This window comes from Microcaecilia unicolor, chromosome 4 (genome assembly GCF_901765095.1).
Source record: "Microcaecilia unicolor chromosome 4, aMicUni1.1, whole genome shotgun sequence".
NCBI classification, from domain to species: Eukaryota; Metazoa; Chordata; class Amphibia; order Gymnophiona; family Siphonopidae; genus Microcaecilia; species Microcaecilia unicolor.
In genome coordinates, this window is record NC_044034.1 from 201,645,663 (window position 1) to 201,661,336 (window position 15,674).

A 15,674-nucleotide genomic window follows, 5' to 3' on the forward strand; every position below is an offset into this window, starting at 1 on the left:
GCGAGAGGATATTGCATTCCCTGGTGTGCTGGTCTTGTCTGCAGGATTACTTCCAGTCTAACCAGGGTGATGCTCTCCTTTTAGAAGGCTTCCCTATTCCAAGGCAGCACAGGGGCTGCCAGATTGGAGGTGGGACTTCTCTACAACGTCCCTGTAAGCCCTCCTCTATGTACCTCTCTGTCTCCCTCAGCTCCTCCAAATCTGCTACTCTAGCCTCAAGAGAACGGACTCGTTCTCTGAGAAGTTGGAGCTCTTTGCATTGAGCACACACATATGACATCTCACCAACTGGGAGATAATCATACTTGTGCCACTCAATGCAAAAGACTTGATAGCACCCTTCTCGCTTAGTTTAATTAAAACTTCGCAAGGTACTAAGGAAATCAGATGAATATAATGATCCTTTTGGCATTTGTAATTTATTTAGAGTTTGCTTCTTAGAAACTAACTAAATGTAATTCAGACTCTAATGAAAATTGAAAATTCTCCTCTTGGTGTCTTAATTAAAATAGCTGACTATAAATGAAGAGATAAGCTAGGGGTGGGTGGGAATGAGGACTGAACTGGGACCTTCTGTGCCTTCTAGAGACTGTTAATGCTGTGGCAGAAGCTTCGCGTTTTAAAACTATGGAGACTAGCTAATAAAGTTTACTTGCTCTTTTTATTTTACAATTCTGTTTAACAATATCCTACATCACTCAGCTTCACCAAGCAGACCCACGTGGTGCAGGGCCCAGGCAATCACCCTGCTTTCCCTGACACTAAAGCCCGCCTTGAGAATATTTTTCTAGCAAAAAAGAATATTCAGCCCCCTATAAACCCTCCCCCCCACACACACACAAAGTCAACCAGCTGAACTAGAATGGCAGAGACAAACACTTTGGGGGGTCTTTTACAAAGGTGTGGTATCATTTTTAGTGCACACTAAATGCTAGATACGTCCATAGGACTATATGGGCATCTCTAGCATTAGCACACGCTAAAAACACATGCGCCTTTGTAAAAGGACCCCTTTGAAAATTTGCCCCCAAAGATTTAGGCACTACCTACACAAGGAGAACTAGAGGGAGAACACACATCAGCCATATATCCAGATAAGAGGATTTTAGTCAAACTATGCATCTATTTTTATATATTTTTTATATATACAAAAAAGGGCATTGGTGGGGGAAGGGGATTTCAGAGGCATGCTTCAAAATTAAATGTGTACATATCAATTACATGTGGACTTTACACCATCACATTAACACTGTGGAAGGGCTGTGCAAACTTTCAGTGGTAGAAGTGGATATTCAAACACTTCATAGGTAGTCAGTGTTTGAAAATGAATTTGTGCAGGCTGAAATGTACCACTACACATTATGCCTCCTCTTGAATGGTTACCTTCTTTATAGTATTACTAAGTACAATGTGAGCCTTGCATTTTCCAAACCCAAAAGTCCAATGCCAAGTGCATAACAGCACCATTTCAACATACAGAGCTTGTAAAATTGCTGAAAGTATGCTCAACACATTATCATGCAATCATAAAGCAAAATGTAGCTTCATTACCAACCAAATAAAACCAGTAATGGTTATGTTACAGAAACAAGATTTCTCCCTATGACAAATGCACCGCAGCCTAAGCAAACCAGCTTCCAGTTACTTAACCAAGTCACAGTTTACCTGCCCCATGTAACACTGTGGTCTCGTGAAATGAGCAAAAAGACACAAGCTGGCCTGTCCGGTGGTTTGTTTTATCTCAGTGAATATTCACAATTATAACTGTGAAGTTCAAACAAAACGTGTGCATAGCTGCTAAATACATCTCTCACTCGAGTGCTAACCTCAACAAGCCTGAATCCTACAAAAAATATATTTAAAAAAAAATTCTCACATTTTCAGAAGAGATCACAAAACATCTGTGCCAGCATTAGGCAGACATTCAAATAGAAATATATGGAATATTTACATACACATTTCACTTTACATATTTTAATCTTTCGGCGGCAACAAAATTCTGCTTACGTCTGTCCAGATTCATAGCATTTTTTGCAAACTGTGCAAATATAAAGGAAACAGATACAGAAAATAAAAAAAACTACTTACACTGTGAAATGATAGACAAAGCATTTCCAGCCTGTAGGTCTTTCTAAAAAGTTGTAAACTCTGCCCTGAATGTTTGTCCGGGTAAGCAGCGGTCTCCTCCCACTGTAAATAGACATTCTTGGATCTAGGTTGATATTGGGTCGAGGAGATTCCGTGTTGACCACCACCTCGCCCTTCAGTTCACTTAGAGGTAGATCATCCTCGTGGGGTGGTTCATTGCTCCCAGCTTTGTCTTGGGGAGGAGGGATAGGATCATAGTGCATATTAGCAGCATTTTCAGCCATCTCCAGAGAGGACCGTCTTGTTAAAATGACTCTTCCTGGCAGCAGTCAGTCTTCCCAAACTCCAGCGTCTCCCTTCTGGCTTTAGAGGCAAGGACATCAGTGAAAGGTACTCAGGAGGAGGGAGGGGTGGCTGGAAAGCAGGAGCTAATAGCTTTGAAGACAAAAACTGAAACGCCTCAGCTTTTCATGTTCTTTGTAGCTTTGTTTTCTGAATGAGGGAAAAAGGGAGAAAGAAACAACAACAAAAAATTAAACACACAACACTGACAGTAATCGCACATAAGCTGGTGATCTTGCCCTCTTCAGCTCTCTATGCATACTGTAGGTTGAACAAAAATGGGAGGGGTTACAGAACTCAGACATTCCCTTCCAGTACACAGCAACAAGCAAGTGAATACATACATGCCAATGAAAGCTGGAGGCCTCAAGAAGGAAGCACCCGTGCATCTAGAGCAGAAAAGTTTCTCCTTTGTTTTAAAACTGTGGCCACGGAACCTGTCACCTTGATATAGGGCAGGATATTGATCTGAACGCTGGCACATGCACAGAAGTCATACATGTATAACTGATTAAATGTATGTCAAAGTTTAAAACTAAATATTATGAAACAAACTTAAGTTTTCTTTTGTTTTTACATCCTGTTTCCTTTTATGTATAATCTAATCCTCCCTGGTTCTAAAACCCCTTTTTAACCTGGTCTTGGTGAAGTAGACTTGCAGTTCTGGCCATACAGATTGTTTATGGATTTGTATAATTTACTGCCCCAAGTTTAAAAAACGTATTTCCAGTTTGCATAAATCTACATAAGTGCAATTTTTATATACAAAAGTATACTAAACATTGTGCAAAACTAGTAAGCCACCTAGAGGTTGCTGGATTTCTTACTTCCAAAAGAGCATAAGATCATAGACCCAGGTTATAAAACCTCTTTAGATGGGAGGCAAGATGAACTTGTAAATATTTCTTCCTAGACCTATGTCCTATGGGCAAATTTGGGGACAGAAAAAACACACACACTAATGTTCTCACCTGAAATGTGCTGCAGTTAAACATCAAGAGGTCCTTTTAAGTCCTTGGCTTACCACAAGGAAAAATAGGTAACTGCAATCTGCATGTGCTAATCACAAGCTAAAAACTTTTTTTAAGGGGCAGAGAGAGATGTTCCTGTGCTAACCAGGTAGCACATCTACAATGCACTAACTGGTTAATGCACAGTTAACGCCTGAACCCTTACCATCTCCAAAATAGGAGGTGGTAAGGGCTCACATAACAATTTTTAAAAATGACCGTGTGGGGACTTCCGGTGGAGCCGGGCGGGAAGATGGCCGCCATTTAGAGAGCTCCGCCACACCGTGCGAGGGACTCCCATCTCCCCGCCCGCTAGACCCCCCCCCCCCCCCCCCCCCCCCCCCGCAACAACCCAGCGCTGCCTGAAGCTCCCGAGGGCAAGAAGATACCTTCGGGGTTCTTCCGACGCGCCCCATAGCGCCACAGTTGAAGGCAATCGCACTGTGTGTGCCGCGATCCAAAATGGCAGCCGGAGGAACAACAGAACGGGCAGAAGGGAGGCAGCAACGTGGGTAAGCGGCGGGCGGCGGATATCATCCGGAGCTGGGTTTAAGAGTGCTAGAAGGGGTGATAGAAGCGGGAGCTACCTAGCTGATAACACCTCCCTTCTTCCCACCCCCCGCCCCGACGAGAGAGTTAGACTGTTCTGCAACAATCCCCATAATTGGGGGAGAGGTGAACTTAAGCCCACAATAGTGAAGAAAACAGGTGCTGCACTGGTGGCTCATGCAACCTAAGAAAGTCTGCCACAGCAGTTCCTTTGAACTTTACAACTAAGATAACAGTTGCCAAAGGGGAGGAACTGTGCCACTACCAATATTACTGCACAGACTCGCCAACATTAAATGCAATTGAGAGATTGTTACCCAGCTTACAGCAGCCAGACCACTATAGGAAGCGACGCAGCAACGCTCATTGGTAAGGGGATATTCTGCTCACTCACCACTCCCAGACAAGGGTGCTCGCGCCACAAGGTTGGCGCGCTCAGCCCAATAAAGGGTGAAACACGTGCTGTATGGAGCAATATCTGAGACCTAAGTCTGCTGGTACAACCCGAAGCAGCACTAAGTACGATAAAGGGAAAAACCCCCACCATCTACAGGGGCCCAAATGGCAGAAGGGAAGCTTGAAAAGCTTGGGGACTTCTCTGATAAACAATTGGCTCAGATCACCATGGCAGTAAGTGCCGCACTTAACCCAAGATTTGATCTACTAGAACGCCAAATGAGCAGCCTGGAAGCTACCATGGCAGATACAGTGAAGCGACTGGGAGAGGCGGAAAGCAGAATCTCAGTCTTGGAAGATACCAGGGCGCAGAGTGCCCAAGATGTCACCAGGATGATGGATCAACTCAAGGCACAGCAAGATAAGATCGAAGACATGGAGAACAGAGCACGGAGATGCAACCTGCGAATTGTCGGCCTACCAGAAGCAATCCCCGAGAAATCACTGGGGCACCTGCTGGAACAGTGGCTTAAAAAAGAGTTGGCTCTGTCAGACAGTTATGGAGAACTATGCATAGAAAGGGCCTACAGGCTAGGCCCTTGCCAACAAGGGCAGCAAAGACCTAGACTGGTGATAATTAAAGTGCATAACTACTTGCACAAAGAAGAAATTATGAGGGGCTTTCAATTGAAAAGGGACACTCTGAGATAAGACAGAGCCCAGATAAAAATCTTTCAAGATTATTCGGCAGAAGTGCAAGAACAAAGGTGCCGATTTCACCCGCTCTGCACAACATTGGTAAACAGAAAAGCAAGATTTATGCTGCTTTATCCGGCTGTTTTGAAGATCCAGCACGAAAATAGATGGCGTTCCTTCCACTCAGTCCAGGAGGCCCAGCAGTTTATAGACGCTAAACTGCAGGCGCCAGACGCTGCACCACCTTGATTATAAGTTCAGAAGACTCTTGCTAAAAGTTTTTGCACCATCTCCAAGCACATGAGAAAGAGGCGATGGTGTGAACTGCTAAGGTTATATAATTCATTTGTTTGTGCAATGTTGATAAAGTGTTATCATGTTCTATGTTCCAGTAGCAATAGTGGTGGTGAAGGGAGTTTGTATACCTGAGTGTCATCCTAGACCTGACTCGATCACCAAAGGGGGGAGGAACTCCCATTAAGGCGCGGGGGGGGGGGGGGGCGCTGAAGGGGAGGGAAGGGGACCCTTGTAGCAGTACTATGTCACCTGGAAGGAGAGAAGCTATGGTTAGGGTGGAAAGGGAGGGGGGTTTAGGTAACGGGATGGGTAAAGGGGGGGATGACGGAGATCTGAAGAGAATCAACGTCCGGGGGGGGGGGGGGGGGCTCCAGATCTGTACGGAAAGGGTCTCATAAACAGGTCATGCAAAAGAAAGAAACACATTGGTACTGTATGCCTACGATTGCGGGAATGATGGGGAAGGGGCGATATGTACAGCTACTGGGGAAGGACTGGGACCCAGGGGCTGAGCTTTCCGAGCTTACTTACAGGGAGATAGTATGCCCATGCGATTGCACACTGTAAATTAGTCACTTGGAATGTGGGGGGCATTACGTCTCCCATTAAAAGGAAAAAGATCCTAGCACATTTAAAACACCTCAATGCGGATATAGCGCGTATACAGGAAACGAAACTGACGGCTGCAGAACATGAAAAGCTCAAGCAGGGCTGGGTGGGTCAGGTGATCTATGCATCCCCAGATGGGCGGAGGGGGGGAGTGGCAGTCTGCATTCACCGATGACTGGCCTGCAAGGTAGAAACAGTCCTCCAGGATCCCAAGGGGCGATTCCTCTTGGTTAAATTGTGGTTACAAGGGAGGGAACTATATCTGCTAAATGTCTACGCTCCCACCCCTCCTGACAACTCCTTCTTCCCTGGACTGTTAAGGCGACTGCTCCCTTATGAAGGTAAACACTTGATCATAACAGGGGATATGAATGTATTGATAGACCCTAAGATTGATTATTCAGGGGGGGGGGGGGGGAGGCAGAGGGGTGGAGGGCCGAAGGGGGTCAGAGATGCTAAGAGAATTTGCCAATTCCCTCTCTGTGGTGGATGCATGGCGGAATTTGCACCCTGACTTAAGAGATTACACACATCGGTCCAGAGCACATGGGACATAGGGATGATTGGACTATATATTCATTTCAACAGCCTTGTTCCATTGTGTTCAGGACACCAAAATCGAGGAAGTTTTGATATCCGACCATAGCCCCGTCTGGTTGGAGCTGGAGGCCCCAGGTGGCTTCCAGCCGGCCAGACGGTGGAGGTTCCCTGGCCACTTGGTAAAGGATAAATCCTTTCAAAAATTCCTGGTGAAAAAGTGGGAAGAATATGAATTGTTTAACAAAGAACACAAATCGAACCCCCAACTGTTTTGGTGCGCCGGAAAGGCGGTACTGCGAGGGGACCTGATAGCGTACGTAGCAAACAAACGGAAAAAGAATGCAGCTAGCCTTTTGCGTCTGAACAGGCAGCTGCGAAATGCTAGACGTCGCTATACGGAGCGGCAAACCGCAGCTGCCAGGGAGGCCTATTTGTCTGTACAGGCTGCTGTCAACTCCCTGTTGCATGAAAGAATGTTAAAGAATAGGATCTTTCAAAAATATAAGTTTCAGCGATTTGGGAACAGAGCAGGGGGTATGCTGGCCCGGCTGGTCCGGAAACGGGGAAGAGGTAGAGCTATATCGGCCCTGAAGGAAAAGACAGGAGGCCTTACCAATGACCCAGATAGGATCCTTCAAATACTGCAGGATCATTTTACTCAGCTGTATAATGCCGACCGGTCTGCCGGGGAGGCACATATGAGCGACTTCCTCAACAGGGCACAAATGCCAAAACTAGGAGAGTTAGAGATAGCACGTTTAGAGGCCCCTATTCAGCTTAAGGAACTATCAGAAGCAATAAAAGGGCTAAAATCTTTCTCGGCACCGGGGGTGGATGGGTATTCAGGAGAATTTTATAAACTGTTACAGCCCCAATTGCTATGCCCATTATTTGAATACCACCAGGCAGTAATACAGGAAGGGAAATTCCCATTACATGAAAACACTGCCTGCATATCACTATTGCTGAAGCCGGGAAAAAGCGGAGAGGAGTCAGAATCCTATAGGCCTATCTCGCTAATTAATGTCGATATCAAACTTTTAGCAAATATTTTGGCCACACGGCTCAACACGTCTCCCTAGTGTGATTGAGCCCGCACAAGTGGGATTTATCCCCAGAAGGCACTCTGTATTGCATATTCGGAGAGTCTTACTGGCAATGGCACAGTGCCGGCATGAGGAGAACCCTGGGATTTTGGTGAGCCTTGATGCCACCAAGGCTTTTGACAGGGTCGGGTGGAATTTTTTGTTTTATATGCTGGACTGGATAGGAATCCCTGCCGGGTGAGGTAAGCAATTGGGGCTCTATATACTGGTATGGAAGCATATGTTACAGCAAACGGGGGGCTCTCAACGAGGTTTCAGATAGGCAGGGGAACGCGTCAGGGCTGCCCCTTGTCCCCACTCCTGTTCGATCTCACACTAGAACCACTATTACGTCTTCTAAACTCAGATCCGGGAATCAGGGGAGTACGGTTGGGAGAGCAGGAGGTCCGAGCTCTGGCCTATGCCGATGACGTCCTCCTGGTTCTGACCAACCCACAGGAGTCCTTCAAGGCTGCCCTGGCATTGATCAAGGAGTACGGGCAGCTGTCAGGGTTCGGCCTTAACCTTTCTAAATCTTGCGCGATGCCCATGGATAGTGACACTAAATTATGCTGGCAGGGGGAGGCTCTACTTAGATGGGAGATAACAAAAATGAAATACTTAGGGGTGTACATAGCTAGTGACGGGTCCTCCATGTACAGAGATAACATAGGCCCATTGATAGAGATGACTAGAAATAAGTTGTCCATGTGGAGGGAATTACCACTTACAATCTGGGGTAGAATAGCGCTATTTAATATGATGGTCGCCCCTAGGTGGTTATATGTCTTCCAACAATTACCACTGTTTTTGAAATGCAAAGATGAAAAACTGTTGCAGCGCCTGATACAAACGTATCTCTGGCAGGGGAAGAAACCCAGAATACCTTATCATCAGATGACAGCCCCAAGGGAGGGGGGAGGCATGGGACTTCTAAACATCAAATTTTTGGCAATTGCAAGTTCCATGAGACACATAAATGACTGGTATCGGGGGACATCTGATTTCTCTATTACACCAGTGGAGACCTCGATGTTCCCAGATATACACTTTAGCCACCTGCTCCACTCCGGGACTCCCCTGGCTACTGCAGCATTCCAGAGGCACCCTCTTTTGAAATCTGTTAGGGAAACGTGGAGGTGGGTGTGTAGATGTTATCACTTCTCTTCCCATACATCCCCGTGGCTATCAATATGCGACAATCCAGCATTTCCACCAGGCCAAGGGGTTAGCATATTTAGCAGATGGGCACAAAAGGGGATAGTATACCTGGCACATATAGTCACAGAACAGGGACGAATTCTCTCATACCTAGAACTTCAGGCCCGGTACGGAATTCCCCCGACATGTCAATTTGCATATCGCCAGCTGAGTCACTATGTTGCTTCCCTAGAGTGGACAGAACTTACAGAGGATGTGGTGGAGGTTCTCTCAGAAGAGTTTACTCTGGGAGCACAGCTCCCAATACCATTAAGATTCCACCAACAACAACTTAAGGACACGGCAGCAGAATTAGATTTTCGGCAGCTTGCGCGGGACACCGGTGGGACACCGGTGCCGGAAAGAATATTTGAAGCGGGGGAGTCGGAGAAACTAAACAAATTCTCTGTAACCTTGGAGGATGTAATGGGTCAGTTCAGCAAGCTGAAGAGTAGTAAATCACCGGGACCTGATGGTATTCATCCCAGAGTATTAATAGAACTAAAAAATGAACTTGCGGAGCTACTGTTAGAAATATGCAATCTGTCCCTAAAATCGAGTGTAATACCGGAAGACTGGAGGGTAGCCAATGTTACTCCGATTTTTAAGAAAGGTTCCAGAGGAGATCCGGGAAATTATAGACCGGTGAGTCTGACGTCGGTGCCGGGCAAGATGGTGGAGGCTATTATTAAGAATAAAATTGCAGAGCATATACAAAAACATGGACTGATGAGACAAAGTCAGCACGGATTTAGTGAAGGGAAGTCTTGCCTCACCAATCTAATGCATTTTTTTGAGGGGGTAAGCAAACATGTGGACAATGGGGAGCCGGTTGATATTGTATATCTGGATTTTCAGAAGGCGTTTGACAAAGTGCCGCACGAAAGACTCCTGAAGAAATTGCAGAGTCATGGAATCGGAGGTAGGGTATTATTATGGATTAAGAACTGGTTGAAAGATAGGAAGCAGAGAGTAGGATTGCGTGGCCAGTATTCTCAGTGGAGGAGGGTAGTTAGTGGGGTCCCGCAGGGGTCTGTGCTGGGTCCGTTGCTTTTTAATGTATTTATAAATGACCTAGAGATGGGAATAACTAGTGAGGTAATTAAATTCGCCGATGACACAAAATTATTCAGGGTCGTCAAGTCGCAGGAGGAATGTGAACGATTACAGGAGGACCTTGCGAGACTGGGAGAATGGGCGTGCAAGTGGCAGATGAAGTTCAATGTTGACAAGTGCAAAGTGATGCATGTGGGTAAGAGGAACCCGAATTATAGCTACGTCTTGCAAGGTTCCGCGTTAGGAGTGACGGATCAAGAAAGGGATCTGGGTGTCGTCGTCGATGATACGCTGAAACCTTCTGCTCAGTGTGCTGCTGCGGCTAGGAAAGCGAATAGAATGTTGGGTGTTATTAAGAAGGGTATGGAGTCCAGGTGTGCGGATGTTATAATGCCGTTGTATCGCTCCATGGTGCGACCGCACCTGGAGTATTGTGTTCAGTACTGGTCTCCGTATCTCAAAAAAGATATAGTAGAATTGGAAAAGGTACAGCGAAGGGCGACGAAAATGATAGTGGGGATGGGACGACTTTCCTATGAAGAGAGGCTGAGAAGGCTAGGGCTTTTCAGCTTGGAGAAGAGACGGCTGAGGGGAGATATGATAGAAGTGTATAAAATAATGAGTGGAATGGATCGGGTGGATGTGAAGCGACTGTTCACGCTATCCAAAAATACTAGGACTAGAGGGCATGAGTTGAAGCTACAGTGTGGTAAATTTAAAACGAATCGGAGAAAATTTTTCTTCACCCAACGTGTAATTAGACTCTGGAATTCATTGCCGGAGAACGTGGTACGGGCGGTTAGCTTGACGGAGTTTAAAAAGGGGTTAGATAGATTCCTAAAGGACAAGTCCATAGACCGCTATTAAATGGACTGGAAAAATTCCTCATTTTTAGGTATAACTTGTCTGGAATGTTTTTACGTTTGGGGAGCGTGCCAGGTGCCCTTGACCTGGATTGGCCACTGTCGGTGACAGGATGCTGGGCTAGATGGACCTTTGGTCTTTCCCAGTATGGCACTACTTATGTACTTATGTACTTAGTGGTCAAGGGATTTGGGCTGTACACTCACGGAAGAAGAGTGTAGATCGTATTTGAAATCCATTTATAAGCAACGGCTTTCCATACCACAGAGGGAGAGGCTATATAGATGGCTGCTGAGAACACACATATCTCCTCACAGAGCACAAAGGGCGGGGTTTACTACCGAAGGAACCTGCCCTAAATGTAACCAAAGGGCGGCCTCTCTAGAGCATATGTTCTGGAGTTGTCCCTTTGTGGAGCAGTTCTGGAGGCAGGTTGTGAAGGGAATAGACCAATTATGGAATTGCACCCTTATTTGTGAACCCCTAACCTTATTTAATCACTTTAAGTTCACTGCAGAACCCCCAGAGGGCTTTAGGGCATTTGTCAAGGTGGCTATGTATTTTGGAATAACTACAATTTTGGACGGCAAAAGAAACACCCCTTTTACAGACATGGCGCGCGCAGCTAGTGCAACAAATGAGAATAGACCGGTGTGGGGTGACTGATTTGGAAAGCCCCGCAGGCCTTAGGTTCAGGGCACAGTGGGAGATGCTTTGGATCACTCTTCCGGCCAAAGCACGAAGTCTACTGTTTAATTTTTGAGTCTTCCCCGGTACCCCGTGGGCCCGGTCAATAAGTAGAGCGACTGTTGATGGCGATGTGGGTGGTATAATACCTACTGATAGGTGGGGCATGCAGTATGTAATGAGAGACACCATTGCATTTGATACTGACCACTGAGAGAACCGAATAACAAACACAGATGACCTTACAATGGAGCAAAAGGTGGGGGGGGGGGGAAGGGTAGAGGGAGGGACGGGTAGGGTGGCAGGGAGGGGTACACCTCAAGGTTAACATAGTTTAAGTAACTCACACAAATCGCAGTGGAATAAAAGAGTTTATTCTGGAGTAATCTAGCCATGATTGTTAGTTGTTGCTCTCGTTATATTTGCAATATTGGGACGTGATAAGACATAGGGAGTACCAAGGTACCCAGAGGGGAGGGGGAAGGGGAGAAAACACAAACACCATACTGTAACTTGATATGTTGATTAAGCCTGTTGGTTGACAATTTCTGTATATATCTTTTTCGACAAAGAACTGTCTAATTGTCTGTCACAATTAATAAAAATGATTTAAACTAAAAATGACCGTGTGCTAATGGCAACTAACACGTGGCCCTTATATGAAAAAAAAAAGCAGAAATCAGCTTTTACTGCCACAGTAAAAACAATCTTAGCATATGGGAAAGACCAGTATAAGAGCACGCTAAGGCCTATTTTTCCTTCACCTTTGTAAAAGGGCCCCACCATTGGATTTACATTGCAATACAATAACTAAAAATGCTTAAAAAAGTATACTAAAAACCCTGTGAACACAAATATCAAATCACCCACGATATTGTTATTGCCACTTTAGATTAAGATATTATACATAATAATCCTCTATACAATTCAAACTTATGTTGTTATATCAATGCCCATCAGTTCACTATTAAATCCAAACTTATGGAATTACTTGGATATCCTTCTTTCCCTTCATAATAAGACTGAATTGTCTAAATTTTCTCATAAGATGATCAAAAGTGATGTTTAGAGGTCTGAAATAAATCTTATCTGAAATCTTCAGTGTGCTGTGCCGATATGCTATCAATCGCAGTTTCTTGTGCTGTCAGAGCTCTGTGCTTGATCACTTAACATTGCTGCCTGTGTGTTATGCAGTTAGGCTCAACATGGTCCCATGTTTTGCAATCATGGTGCCATTCTGCAGGAGTTACTCCTGGGAGGCGCTCCCAGCCCGGTTAGGCGTCCGTAAATTAGTTTGAAGCAGTTATGAGCTTGGCCCCTAAAGACACATTATTGTGAAACATGGGACCACGTCAGACCTAACATATTCATATGGGGGGGGGGGGGGGGCAGGTGCAAACAGGGTAGTTGCCTTAGGCCCCAATGTAAATCAAAGTGCTTTACAATTAAATTTAAACATCATCAAAGAAAACCAAACAACAACAACAACAACAACAATGATGATAGGACAGAAACACACACACAAGAGAAGATAAAAAATAAGCATACCTAAATACATAAAAGATATTAACAATAATAAAGAAAGTACAAAAAAACTCACAAAGGGCGTGCCCTTTAAGAAGGGGGCCACCCTCTTGGCAACTTTTCCGTAAAAATAAAAACCGTGAAAAAAATGACAAAAATTTGTCTGCCCATGCCTACGGTTAGGAACAAATGGTCTTTTTGTATTGTGTGGCACATTGAGCTTTCCTACACCTTCTGAAGGCTACCTGGGGCTAATGGATGTGATGGCTGAAGTAGACTTAAGGTGTACTGTGGGATTAATTGCTGGGGCCCAGGGCAGAAATTTGGAAGGAGGCCTTCAAAACTCACCACAAGATAGTGCCATCTTTTAGCTAGCTACATCTAATACTCTCAATAATTGCCCAGCGCCACAAGATTTTTCAAAATTTCAAAACATTCATAATGTGTTATCTTCCCTAATGTCAATTGACTTATCTTTCAACCAGTTTTACAATTGAATCAATCATCCATACTTCTACATTTGTCATAACTAATTGACCTCAGTAGCATAATGTGTACTGTAGCGGCGTTTCATTTGTCAGAAGACACGAATGCTCCCAACTGTAATATGCCATTAGCTCGTCATCGGTCCCCTTACCATCCTTCCTAAATTCTTTAATTTTGTAGATTTTCAACACCATAACTTTTCTTTTAAGAAATTTAACTTAGCCCTGTGTGAAGGAGGATGCCCCCCCTTAAAGAGCACCTCTGTGTGGAGGGCGCCCCCCTTTAAAGAGCGTGCCCTGTGTGGGAAAGGGCGAGTCACCCTCTTCTAAAGGGCTGCCCATCCCTGCCTAACAGCACATCTTAAGCCATTTTTATTGCAAAAGCTCGGGTGCCATCATAACGCACATACAAGCCACCACTTTTAGGGCCTTCCTATCTTGTCAACAACGTTTTCAGCAATCTCACTTGCATGCCTGCGGCTGTGGAGCTGCCAGCACATGTCATAATAGTTTCCTCGCCTTCTTGTTACTACTAAAAATGGTTACGGATACACACGTTTCCTGAACACATGTGCAAAATAATAAGGCACATCCTACGTCAGGCGCAATGGGAAGCCAGCAGGGGCGTGCAGTCAACACACACAGCCCCTCTCTGCCTGTGCAACCAACGCTAACTCCAAGAGCTATACCTTTCACTAAAACAGAAAACAACAACAAAATAACATTCCTCTGAAAACGCCGCAGGCAGCTGAAGATCCATTCTTGAAAAGACAGGAAACGCTTGTAATGGTAATAACAGAGCGGCAAGAAAACGTTTTTCTTTTGCAAACAAGTTATTCGGGGCCAGATCTGCTACTTTTATCACGCTAAAATAATCCAACCCCATCCAGGGCCACCACGCAAAGTGCTTTATACAGATCGTTTCAACGCTTTCATCAAGTCTTAACAAACAAAACAAATGCAACCTCACAGCACTGACTTTCCCAGATACAGATACACCCCCTGGCAGTTCGGAGAAAGCTTCCTACCTTGCACAGACCCTAAGCAGGCTCCTCTCTGCACACAGCCATTGAGTCTCCGGCTGGGTCCGAACTTGCACTCCCCCAAGTTCACTTCTCTTAACCCCTGCTGTGCTGAGACTGAGAGACTCTCAGCCTGTTCCTGCTTCACGCGGTGCAGAAAGGAAAGCTGTCCGGGCAGCAAGCGACAGCTGATTTGTTACAAGTTTTGGATTTTATTTTTGTACGTGAACTACAAAGTGCCCGATTTTAATTCTAATTCGTGATATTAGTGCAGCTAGTCGCTCTTGTATAAGTGGAAAGGAGGGTTTGCTGTTCCTAATTCACGGGCACTGCAGTCTACACTGTGTGTTTGTTATACTTTATTTCCGCGCTGCTCCCAGAGAATTGGGAAAATTAAGCGGTGACTGGCTTTTGAAATTATAAGGCGGGGCTTTGGCTTTTAAGGAGTTCCGGGGCGGGAATTTTGAGACCTGGCTGAGTGCTAGCACTTTAACTTTGTTGCACATTGCGTTCCTTAGTAAGGTTCCTATCAGTACCTTGATAATATGGAGGAGGAATACTGCTGGAATGCGGACGCCCCATAAGCTTTAATGAGAAAACAAAGTTCGGACAATGTGCTAGGCAGCCAGACAAAAACATGGCGCTCTTAACAAATGGACAGTGAGACCACAAAGCAGCTCAGTAGTAGATAGAAACAAATCTTTATTGTAGAATTTCAGCCTAATGCAAAACCGGATACAGGCTGTGTTTTGCCCACGAAGGGGCTGTGTCAGGGGCTATGTGGTGTATATACTGAATTTCACTGCCAAAGGAATAATGCCCTTATGGATAGGGCACCATAGTAGATTACAAAAAAACAAAACAAAACCTGCACAGTCAGTAAACTTGCATAGTATCTGAACATAAGTTGAGATTGCAGGATGGTAGATTTAGGAGGATGGTCTATGCTGAAATGCCCTCCTGGCAGTGGCGTACCCACAGGTAGGCCTGAGTGGGCCATGGCCCATCCACTTAGGGCTCAGGCCCACCCAACAGTAGCGCACATTTAGCGGTAGCTGGTAGAGATCCCAAGCTCTGCCAGCTGAAGACTTCCCCCTGATGGTAATGAAAACGCTACTCTCCAGGATACTGGCACCTGTGCATGCTCAGTTTTCAGCGCATGAGTGCTGCAGACTGCCAAGGTGGAAAGAAGCATTTTCCTGCCAGCTGAGATATCTTTTGGGT

General features: G+C 45.3%; 1 protein-coding gene across 4 annotated transcripts in view; it reads right to left on the reverse strand.

Moving 5' to 3' along the window:
- Nucleotides 1–14,807, reverse strand: part of KCNQ1 (potassium voltage-gated channel subfamily Q member 1) — a 1,547,560-nt gene extending 1,532,753 nt beyond the window's left edge. For all 4 annotated transcript variants that reach the window (XM_030201128.1, XM_030201127.1, XM_030201126.1 and 1 more), the window contains exons 1-2: nt 14,457–14,807; nt 2,089–2,580 (exon numbers count right to left, since the gene is read on the reverse strand). In XM_030201128.1, coding sequence (XP_030056988.1) covers nt 2,089–2,372 — 284 coding nt within the window. In that variant the 5' untranslated portion in view covers nt 2,373–2,580; nt 14,457–14,807. The remainder of the gene's footprint in view (nt 1–2,088; nt 2,581–14,456) is intronic.
- Nucleotides 14,808–15,674: the final 867 nt, after the last annotated feature.